General features: G+C 45.0%; 1 protein-coding gene across 3 annotated transcripts in view; it reads left to right on the forward strand.

Annotated features, from left to right (window-relative positions):
• The window catches only part of LOC140543688 (PH and SEC7 domain-containing protein 1-like), a 96,051-nt gene extending 85,513 nt beyond the window's left edge, over window positions 1-10,538 (forward strand). For all 3 annotated transcript variants that reach the window (XM_072666839.1, XM_072666838.1, XM_072666840.1), the window contains 4 exons: window positions 2,236-2,393; window positions 5,394-5,538; window positions 5,687-5,830; window positions 7,100-10,538. In XM_072666839.1, coding sequence (XP_072522940.1) covers window positions 2,236-2,393; window positions 5,394-5,538; window positions 5,687-5,830; window positions 7,100-7,372 — 720 coding nt within the window. In that variant the 3' untranslated portion in view covers window positions 7,373-10,538. The remainder of the gene's footprint in view (window positions 1-2,235; window positions 2,394-5,393; window positions 5,539-5,686; window positions 5,831-7,099) is intronic.
• The last annotated feature ends 1,476 nt before the right edge of the window (window positions 10,539-12,014 follow it).

Here is a 12,014-nt window from a genome sequence, read left to right on the forward strand (position 1 = left end):
GTTTATGAAGTGAATCATTATGGACGTGAAAGTGAATCAGTGAATCAGTAAAACCTAGCATGAGCACATCGACTTACCACATTATCAATACCACCACAGTGCTGTCAAAAGTATGTGGACACCTGCTCATTCACTGTGTCTTCTGAAATCAAGGGTATTAAAGAGTCGATCCTGCTTCTGTTGGAGTAACTGTCTCTACTGACCAGAGAAAAAGGCTTTCTACTAGATTTTGAAGAAGCACTGCAGTAGTGAGGTCAGGATGTTGGATGATCACCACCGCACCCACCTGCACCCAACTCTCCAACTCATCCCCCAAATACTGAATAAAGCACCATCTATCCATCGTTCCAGAGAACACACCATCCCACTGCTCCACAGCTCAATGCTGCTGGGGGGCTTTATACTATACCCTCTATTAGCCCACGCCTGGCATTGAACAGCATGGTGCCAATAGCTTCCTGTTTATTTATCTGCTCCAGAGAGTCCTATTCTATTGGCAGTACTTCTCTACAGGGGCTAGACAAGCTGTGTGTGAGTGTGTGTGCATTTGCACATCTGTGTCAGCAGCACTGAGTGCAACTTAAAGTAGCTGAATGCATTCATTAGAAGGGGTGTCCACAAATATTTGGACATGTAGTGTGTAAGATAAACACAACAGTTAACCAGAATGAAAGAATTGGGTGTATAGGATTAGATTCAACAGATCTGTGGCACAATCAGTTATTCGGGTTTATTGGTTGGGATATTGGTTTTGAATAAACCTTTATTTTTAATAAATGAAATGATCGGTTAAAAGCCACATTTTTTTCTCATGTCTGTATCTTATATTAAAAATACTGGATTGATGTGAAATGTAAATTTGACAAATAGAAACATAGAAAAAACTATAAAGGGGCAAATACTATTTCACAGCACTGTACGTACCTCTAGAGCTGGATATGTTTTGTTTATTAATTAATTAATTTATTTATTTATTTAGTATTTTGACTTGGTATAGGTGCTTGCTAATAACTATATAAATTTGGCCAGTTTTTCAGTCACTTTTTAGTCCAGGCAGAATTATTTATATGGCACTTTTTACAACTGATGATGTTGCAGAGCTGCTTTACAGAAATCCAACAATGAGACAAAATGTCAACAAAGCATGAAACCCCAACATAGCCCCCGGTGAGCAGGCCAGCAAGCCAAGGTGACAGTGATGAGGAAGAGCTCCCTCCAGGACTCACAGGGAGAACCCATCCTCTTCTGCACATAAAAACAAACTTATAAATGATAAATTATTAAAAAAAAGTCACTATAAGACCATCACATAAGACTCATTCCACCGAAATGCACCACAGAGCGCCACAGGAGGTCATTCCAACCCGTGACCATCTCAACTCTATAGCTCCTCCCTCAGTGTGTGACACTATGGTTCATCTGTGTAATTATGCTGTTCATATGTGCAATAATAATTATAGTACTGTCTGTCAATTTAATGTGTGCAATAATTTCTCATATTTATTATCACAGGTATTACCACTATGCCACTGTCCAATATTCATATAATTTATATACATGCACATTTTGCATTTATTTTCTCTTTGTTCTTAAATTTATTTTATAAAAGTGTTTATTGTTACACGGCAACTGTTGCAACTATAATTACTTCCCTCCTGGGATCAATAAAGTATTTTTGATTCTAATTATTATTCTAGTGTACTCTAATAATAATAATACTCTAGTATTATTCTAGTGTACTGAGTAGTCATAGTAGAGATGGTAAGAATAAGTGCAAGTAATAATGGTTAATGATGATAATAGTAATAATAATTATAATAATAGTAATAATAATAATATATTATTATTGATAATAGTAGTAATAATAAAGATAGTAATTGTTATAGTAATAATAATAAAAGTAGTAGTAATAATAATAAAAGCAGTAATTATAATTATAGTAATAATAATAATAGCAATTAAAAAAATTATATTTGCAGTCCATGTAACCCCATGTAAACAATGTTGTTGGTAATAAAGGGTGGGCAACCCCTATGAAGCACGTAAAAGTAGCTGGAGCTGATTTATGTTTACCTGCACCTCTTCTAATAGGATCTGGAGTTTCTACAGTAGGCAGGATCCAGAATAATGTTCTGTAGGTCCGTTAACGTTCTGCACAGCACTGTACTCATGGGTTTGGGTTGATTTAATGATAAATGATTGATTGATTAACTGTTTCACTACTTGGTGTTGCAGGGTGAGTACAGGCCCGACAAGCAGCTATCTGATGAAGATCTGAAGAACGCAGTGTCCATCCACCACTCCCTGGCCATCAGAGCCACTGACTACCACAAGCGGCCCAATGTGTTCTATCTGCGCACGGCCGACTGGAGAGTCTACCTGTTCCAGGCTCCGTAAGTCCGTCTTCCTGTGGCTTCTCTTCGGTCTGGTGGCCTGTAAAACACTGGGCTTACTTTGAATGATCACCCAAGTTCTGTCGTTTGTCCTGCAGAGGTTTGGTAAAGTGCATTACGCTCCCGAGGCGTTGCCTGAATAGAGCACTGAATGGGTTCTGTACAGCTTGTGGCTAACCTTCAGTAGGCAACACGAACATAGGCAACATTAAGGCTCAATTTTCAAACAGGCTAATCCTGAATCCTGGATTTCCTGCAGCTCCTAGCACCCCCTATAGGCAATTATAAAAAGCACCATTGATGCCTATTCTAATACAAACACATTGGTGCCTGGAAAGGCTCCAGTCTTTCCCCCTGGCTTGTAGGCATTTGTACATGGTGTGTTTCCAACGGTTTAGGAGATCTTCAGGGATCTTTCCATCTTTGAGGTGCAGATGTTCCTAACATCTAGTTCCTAACATCTGCAGATTCTGAAAACATACAGCTGTTCACTGTGAGCTTAATTATGAAGGTATCAGAATGCACCCAAGAAGGACTTGAGGCTCTAAGGGATAATTGAGGGTACTGGGTTTGGAGTGCAACTGATTCCCCATAAATATTTAGTGGTTATGGCTACTGATTATGCTTCTAGCTGTAGCCTCAAGGGCTTGTATCCTTTCGTACAGGCTGGTTAGTAGTAGTTAATGTGAAATTAGGCCCTGTGTGTGTGTGTGTGTGTGTGTGTGTGTGTGTGTGTGTGTGTGTGTGTGTGTATATATATATATATCTTTTCATATTATTTATGTCCCACAAAAACGTTGCATCTTCAAAATGGCAACTTAATAGGAGGAGTAAACTTCCTTAACTTATTAATAGAAGTTGTTATTATTATAATAATTATAACTATGAAGTAATTTTGGAGCATTTCTATTGGTCCGTTCATGATGGAATTCTTACACAATGTAAAGAACAACCTCCAAGTGTCATATTATGTCAAAAAGTGGGAAATGACAAAAAGTAGTTATACAAGGTTTTTGCAAGACAGCATTTATTTATTTATTTATTTATTTATTTATTTATTTACTTACTTACTTACTTACTCACTAAGACAGTGTGTGCATGCATTAGTCTTTATTGGTCCATTCATCTTGGAATTCTGACACACTATAAAGAACCACTGCCATATTCACATCATGTCAAAAAGTTGAAAACGGCGCACGTGTAGATACAAGGTTTTTGCTTGCCAGTATAAAAAATGACCCCAGAACGAGAAATGAGGAGAAGCGGCCTTTGCTTGAAGCATCAATCATAGATGAAAGGAGGTCAAGGAGAGCAGTTGGCTCTCTCCAGAGGATTACAGGGAGGACCGCTGTCTGTGCAGGGTGTCAGCAGGAGGGTGAAGACACGTCTGTGAGATTATCAGGGGAGGAAGGAGTCGCTGTGTTGATGCTCTGCTTCAGTTTATGTCAGTTTAATGTGCTTAAAGTGTCTTTCAGACTACAGTGTCCAAATGTTTGTGGACGCCCATTCTAATTAATGCATTCAGCCACTGATTTAGAAAGAAACAATTATTTAAAAATAACAAGTGTCCCATTACTTTTGTCCGTATATTGTATTACACGTATTGTATTAACAGACACCCCTGGCATTACATCCACTTACTAAAAATATGCATATGAACTTACAGAAGAGCCAGTGCGTAGTAAAGGAGTACAGATGCACATTTTTACACATGCTGTTAATGTTGAGCCCATCCATCCCTATAACGCCACACTCAACACTCCTCTCCCATTACATCACTCCACCACGTGTGTGTGTGTGTGTGTGTGTGTGTGTGTGGGCAGGGAAGGGTGGGTGGTTGTGTGATGTGTTTGGGTTTTTTTTTTTCTTCTCTACTGGGCTTGTGTATCCATATGTGTCCCCACATGTTCCAGTCCCTCAGGAGAGCTTGTTCTGCTCCAGTTGCCGTTCTGTCCCAGTTACAGCTCTTATGGAAAGACCAGAGATCTGTGTGTGGATCTGGTTGTGGGGGGGTGAATGTGTGTTTACACCTTAATGATGTATTCTCTGTGGTCCGTAACCTGTAGCAACGCTGTTATAAGCAATAATTAAGCTAATAAAATTAATTTTAGAATATTTATTTTGACTCATTTTACCACCAATACCACCAATAACCTGTTTACCACCCTGTTATTTCACCTCAGACACCTTTTCCTTTTACGGAGGGCTCATAGAAAAGAGCTCTGTGAGAAAAGAGACCGTGACGGCTCACAGGCTAGCCTAGCCTATTTTAATTAGTAATACTGTAACAGACACTGGATAGTGCTGCTGTCCTCTCTCTGTGTCCTCTCTGCGCAAGCTGAAGACTTTTAGCCTTGCCCCCACTCACATACTTTCCCATCTGATGTGGGTTAAGCTCCAGTTTGGCTCAGCTGAGTGGACGATGGAGCAATGATGAAATGACAAAAGCTAGTGTCGGCTAGTGTTAGCTTTTAGCCTAGCCTAGAAATCCCCAGTTGCCTTCCTAGCTTTTCACGAGGTCACAAGGCCTGGTTCCTGTAGCATCCTGTAGCATTCCCATAGCTAGCAGAGTCTGGAGGCAATGAGCTGCTCTCCAGTATCAACACCAGAGAGTTCGTCAGTTTTGGGGGGGTGGGGGGTGGGGGTGGTAAACATAACGAGTCAGGACTGTGATGTAACAGTTTTGAGGATTTAGAATTGGCCTGTTCTCCAGCTTCGTTTCGGTTCTCCTGGATGTTCTTCCATAGGAGGAACAGCAGTGTTGGAGGTGCATGGGTTCTCACCTCCATCTACTGAACCCTCATTATTCAGCCATACCAGGATAAACTCAGGAGGCTTTAAATGGGCCCTAGTAGAGCTAACAGTGACGCCTGTTTACCGAACTCAAAGCTTAATTAATTATGTGCTAATAAGGCCTTTTGTTTATTGCTTTGTGTGTGTGTGTGTGTGTGTGTGTGTGTGTGTGTGTGTGTGTGTGTGTGTGTGTGTGTGTGTGTGCAGGAACGCAGAACAAATGCAGTCTTGGATCACTCGCATCAACTCAGTTGCTGCCATGTTCTCTGCCCCGCCCCTGCCAGCTGCCATCGGCTCACAGAAGAAATTCAGCCGCCCGCTGCTGCCAGGCTCCACCTCCAAGCTCTCACAGGTCACATGATTTAAATGGAAAAGCTGCATGCTTTTGTCACCTGGCTTCTGCAATTCTCAAGTGTGTGTTCTGCAGCCAATAGCTCTGTGTGTGTGTTCTAACATTGGTGTGAAATCACTTAACTCTGTGTGTGTGTGTGTCTGTGTAGGAGGAGCAGGTACAAGCTCATGAGGCTCGTTTCCATGCCACCTCCACAGAGCTGGCTGAGCTCCGCTCGTACCCACCAGACCGGAAGGTTAAGGGCCGTGAGCTGGAGGAGTACCGGCTAAGGGAGGAGTATCTAGAGTTCGAGGTGAGTGGGATAGTGGAAGGAGGGGGAAACGTAGTAAGAAAAGCTTCTCATTCTGAAGAGAGAAAGTAGTGAGTTCTTGTCAGTGAGCTAGTCTGAAGAACAGAGCTTGGTTCCTCCAGGTTTCTCCTGGACGCCCCCCAGTCCAGCCAGCACAGCGTGGAGGATGTGTTCAACTCCATCAGCAGCAGCAGCAGCAGCAGCTCACCTGATTTACCATCATTAAGCCCTGATTTACCACCAAACCAGGTGTTGATCTGAGCAGAACTCTAAATAATACTAGACTCCATGAGAGAGGAGAACTTTGGAGATGTTCTAATGATGAACACAGTGATGGAGAACCACCAACACCTTCTGTAGGAGTGTTATTATTAGTGTTTATTCTAATATCAGAGTTTTACTGAGCAGATAAGCAGATTTACGTTTTTATTTATTCACCAATCAGCCATAACATGAGTTTCTACACCATATAGGAGCACTGTGTAGTTCTATAATTCCAGGCTGTTTCCATCTGTTTCTCTGCAGACTTTGTTAGTCAGCCTCCTTTGACCTTGTTTGCTCTTCAATGGCCAGGACCCCACAGGACTGACCACCACAGAGCAGACTGTAGTATCTGGGTGGTGGGTCATTCATTCTCAGCACTACAGTGACACTGACTGACATGGTGGTGGGGAGTGTGTGTGTTAGTAGTGTGTGTTGAGCTGCTGGTGGTACGAGTGGATCAGATGCAGCAGTGCTGCTGGAGTGCTTAAACACCTCAGTGTCACTGCTGGACCGAGAACAGTCCACCAACCAGAAACATCCAACCAACAGCAGCGTCCTGTGGACTGGAGGACTGGACCAACGCAAACTGTGCAGCAGCAGATACAGAGCTTCAGTCTCTGACCTTACATCTACAAGCTGGACCGACTAGGTAGGAGTGGCCAGTGAGTGGACAGACAGTGTTTAAGCACTCCAGCATAACACACACTACTAACACACACACTCGCCACCACCATGTCAGTCAGTGTCACTGCAGTGCTGAGAATGAATGACCCACCACCCAAATACTACTTACCTGCTCTGTGGTGGTCAGCCCTGTGGGGTCCTGACCACTGAAGAACAAACAGGGTGAATGGAGGCTAACTAACAGAGTCTGCAGAGAAACAGATGGACACAGCCTGGAATTACAGAACTAGATGGTGCTCAGATACGGTCAGTGGAGCTGATAGGATGGACAATGATTGACAGTGAGTGTCTTCCTGACCTTTTCCGTGTTGCTCTGTGTCTCAGAAAACGCGGTACGAGACCTACAGCATGCTGCTGAGAGCCAAGCAGCGCTGCGGAGACGACAATCTGTCTGTGTTCGAGGCCATGCTGCTGGAGGAGGGTTCTCTGCAGAGGGCTCAGTCCAGCCCGACCCTGCAGGAGAGCAGCCTGACCTGCAGCACCAGAGACGGTCCCAGCACGGCAAGGGACCCTCCGGCCACGGGGAACGGCACCGGAGCAAGCTGCGCCCGCGGACAAGGCCAGAGACACAGCTACCGGCAGGCCGTCAAAAAGTGACACCCCCTTCCCGCTCTGTACTGGAAGCTCTTCGTGCTGGAGAAGAAGCGAGGTCATTCTCTTTCCTGTGTGCGCCCTCCTGCAGGACACAGTGGCACAGCCGGACTCTGTGACTGTGATTGGCCAGCTGGTGAACGATCTCCAGAGTCCTGGGTGGTGACGTATTGGGGGGGGGGCAGAGGAAAGCGTTTGAGACGTTGAAGGATGTTCGTGTTCATCTGAGAAAGGTGGGATGAACTGTGACTGGGTGCGAGAGAGGTGAGAGAAGGGACACTTGGAACCCATCCCTCGTTCTGCCGTCCGCTCTGAGGATCCACTCCCTCTCCAATCGCCCCAGTCCTGGGACCAAACCTCGGCTTGATACCTTTAAAACGACTGTTAGCATCCCCATCTTTACCGCCATGCAGGGGCCATCCAGACCGTGCACCTCTCAGCTTCCCTGCATGTACAGAACAAGTCTGTGTTGTGATGGTTGATAGATGATCTTCTGCAGGTCATTCTTTGCACTTGTTTGTTTGTTTGTTTTATTGTTTGTTTTTTCTTATTCTTTACACAAATCACACCACCTGTCCATCCTCCTCCAATGCTAATTCCATAGCAGCAGGGCTCGTCACATTCCCTCGCAAGGGCGGTGCACTTGAACAGCATCCCATAGGGGGTCTCCTATGAAAGATGGTCGTGTAGGACGACCTGAATGAGTAGGACCAGGACTGAGCTTCACACTGGCTCACAGAGAGCTGGGCTTCTTCTGTATATACACACACACACACACACACACACACACACACACACACACCTGGGCTACGCCACCCCCTTTTTCTTCAATATCTAGTCCAGTGCTGCATCGGGTGCACTAATAGGGGGCTATTTGAGCGGTCACCAGTCCCGTACATTAAGCTGATTGATTGTCCTGACCCGTAGACAGATCATACCATTTATTTCTTTATTTTTTTTTTTTTTTTTTGGGACCCCGGTCTTTCTCCCCCCCCCCCCCAATTCCCAGAATGTCTCCTGCATCTACTCCACCTTAACTATGATTACTATCCGAGATACATTTATTCTACGTCTCTGAAGGTTTACTTACTTTATTTACCTTGGAATATTATTACCGTCCTTGTCCTTTTATCGGTTCTCTTGGCTGAGTGTTCTCGTCCATTGTGGCCAGCATGGCTGAATAGTGATGGCTTCTTGTAATCTCCTCTTCTCTTCCGCAGCGAAAAAAGCAGCGAATTCTAGTGGTGATATGAAATATACCGTGTGTAGTTTGGCTGTCTCTCAAGGCCTGTTCTGTTCGGTTCTGTTCCCCACCTAGCTTTCTGAATGTCTCTGTAATTTCTTTACCACACTTAAGGTCCAACTTCTGTCCTTCGTCGTTGTCACTGTGTGTGTGTGTGTGTGTGAGGGAACGACTGTATGCCTGACAATATATCAACTGTATGTTGTGGAATGTATTTGATACCGATCATGATTAGCGAGTACGCTCGGAACGTTAAAAAAAAAAGGGCACTGTGAAGAAAACGGACGGGTGGAAGCGAGACGTCCCGTAATGTACATGTGCGTTAAGAGAGACTGGGCCAGACTTTAGACGTTCCAGACCTTCTCATCGCGATGTTCTTTATTTATTCTATTCTCTGTTTGGTTAAGCAAGTCAGTTTCAGCAAGTAAATGAAGGATGAGTAAACCTGTCTGGTTTCCCACGTCTGTTCCTGAACCAGGATTGGTTGAGGTGCACTGAGGCGCCTGGAGGAAAATCATATGCAAGAAATTGTGACAAAATTGTGGCCTGCCAGCTTGCGCCTGTGTGACGTGAGCGCCGCAGGTTTGCCAAATGCGAAGAGTCCGATCAGCTGTAAGCTCTGCTGTAGTGCCGAGGACGAACAATCAAACTGTCAATCAAAGAAGAGACGCAGAAAGCTGCGAGTGTACTGTGCTTTGGGCTTTTTTTAGGAGGCAAAAAAAGGGTACAGTCGTAAAGCCATTTTTGTTTACTCAGGCCGACTTTCAGTACAACATTGGCTGTTGCAGCACCACCAGTTAACCAGCAGAGGGCACCACGAGACAGCTCAGCCATAACTGTAGAGGGTGATGTCATTTCTATGGTTATGAAATACAACACTGCACACAGGCTGTGTGTGTGTGTGTGTGTGTGTGTGTGTGTGTGTGTGTGTGTGTGTGTGTGTGTGTGTGTGTGTGTGCGCGACTCCACATGCTTGGCACACACTCCTAAAAATACAAAGGGTTCTTTGAGCAATTTCACAGAAGAACCATTTTTGGTTCCAGAAAAAGTGACAAAAGTATTGGGACACGAGCATTATTTATTATTTCTTCTGAAATCAAGCGTATTAAAAAAAAGAGTGTATCCAGGCCAGGATGTTGGATGATGATCACCACCCCACCTCATCATCCCCAACTCATCCCAAAAGTACTGGATGGAGCTCCACCTCCATCATTTCCGAGAACACAGTTCTTCCACTGCTCCACAGCTCAATCCTGCTGGGGGGCTTTACACCCCTCTACTAGCCCACGCCTGGCATTAGGCAGCATGGTGCCAATAGGCTCATGTTTATTTATCTGCTCCAGAGAGTCCTATTCTACTGGCAGTGCTTCTCTACAGGGACTAGACAAGCTGGAACCAAATATGGTTCTTTTTGAGGCTCCTTTCTAGAACCAGACTTAAACGTTTTCTCTTTGGGTTCCTTATAGAATCAGAGGTGGTTCTTCTACAGCATGGTAAGGGTGTAAAGATGATGTGCAGGTGTGAAGAACCCTTTCAGGAGGTCTGTAATGGTTCTTTTCCAGTGTAAAGGTTCTCCAGCCTCATGGATCTTTTGGTTATTTATGGAACCTAAAGTGGTTCTTCTATGGTACGGCTTAAAGAACCCCTTGTGGCAGATTTGTTTTTAGATCTTCTTCTATTCTACAGCATTATGATCTGTTCTTCATACACACACACACACACACACACACACACACACAAAGCTGCTGAGCAGTTTCTTTTTTAATCAGTTGCAGATTTTGATAGAAACGCTGCTTCTGCAGTTCTGTGGTTATATGCTGTGGTTCTAACAGTAGATCTGCTGTCTGACGAAAGCATAACTGTACGATATTAATCTATAACTGTAATTATAACCAGCACCTGAATGTTTATAAATGGCATGAAATTGTGCTCTGCTCTCGTTTGTGTTCTGTTCCCTTCCATACATTAGTGATCTTTCTGTCTCCACTCCAAACCCCACCACTGTGTTCAGAGCAGTCCGCTCCGTCCACACCCCAGTAAGTGGAACAGCACTGAAACCGCTGCAGTTTTACTGTTGAGGATCTCAGCTGACTCTGAAAAACTGAGACTCTCAGTTCAGCATGTTGCTTCCTCCTGCACCTCCATGCTGAGAATGCCTCGTCCCACCACGTCCCACCACGTCCCAAAGCTGCTCTACTGGATCTAGATCTGGTGATGAGAGGAGCCACCATTGAGGAACACTGAACTCCTTATCAGCTTCATGAAGATCACCGTGCTGGAAGTGGCCATTAGGAGATGGTGGTCATGAAGGGATGCACATGATCAGCAGTGATACTCACATAGTCAAGTGCTGCCTGACACCACACCATGACACCACCTCCACCACTTTTCACACAAGGCAGATTGGGGGTATGCAGTCATGTATTTGGCACCACATTCTGCTCCTACCATCTGTGAGATGATCCCTCAACTGTGTAGTGTTGGGGGGCGTGTGCTAAACCCACTGCAGCCTCAGCTTTCTGTTCTTGGCTGACAGAGGAAGAAGAACCCAACATGGTCTTCTGCTGCTGTAGCTCATCCTCCTCACGGTTGAAGGTGGTGTAGTGCATTCTGAGGTGCTGAACTGCTCCACACAATTGTACAAAGTGGTTATCTGAGTTACTGTAGCCTTTCTGTCAGCTCCAACCAGCGATCATGCTGAGCAAAATCAGGCAGTTCCCCCGCATCTAGACCTACATGATGTCATGACATGCACGGTTACCACACGATTGAATGATTAGACAATTGCATGAATGAGTATTCATGTGTGCAGGTGTTTCTAATAAAGTGCCCAGTGAGAGGTGTGATGTCTTCAGTCTGGGTTTAGCGTTGAAGCCGATCGGACACCCAGGGGAAGCTCGTTCCACCACTTCGGTGCAGGACAGAAAAAAGTCTGGACGCTCGTCTTCAGTGGATCTTAAAGGATGGCGGGTCGAGCCGGGCCGTACTTGAAGCTGGAAGGGCTCTTGGTGCAGATCAGGCTCTTTTGACCATTACCATCAAGTACGGAGGGGCTGGCTGGTCTAGTCTTTGCTTTGTAGGCCAGAGTCAGGGGTTTGAGTCTGATGACCTGGGCAGCAGCTACAGGAAGCTACAGTGAAGAGAGAACGCAGCAGAGGACATGAACATGGCTGTACTTAGAAACGTTGAAGACGACCCGACCCGTACTGCTGTGTTCTGGATCAGCTGCTGGAGCCCGTTGGTGCGCAGAGGAAGACCAGCCAGAAGAGAGCTGCAGTAGTCAAGTCTGGAAGTGATGAGAGACTGAACGAGCACCAACATTACCTTCAAGAACTGACTGTTCACTCACTATATCCCATAATATGTCCCACCATCATCATGACTGGGAGCTCACGCTGGAGAAAG

The sequence above is a fragment of the Salminus brasiliensis genome, chromosome 22, assembly GCF_030463535.1.
Source record: "Salminus brasiliensis chromosome 22, fSalBra1.hap2, whole genome shotgun sequence".
NCBI classification, from domain to species: domain Eukaryota; kingdom Metazoa; phylum Chordata; class Actinopteri; order Characiformes; family Bryconidae; genus Salminus; species Salminus brasiliensis.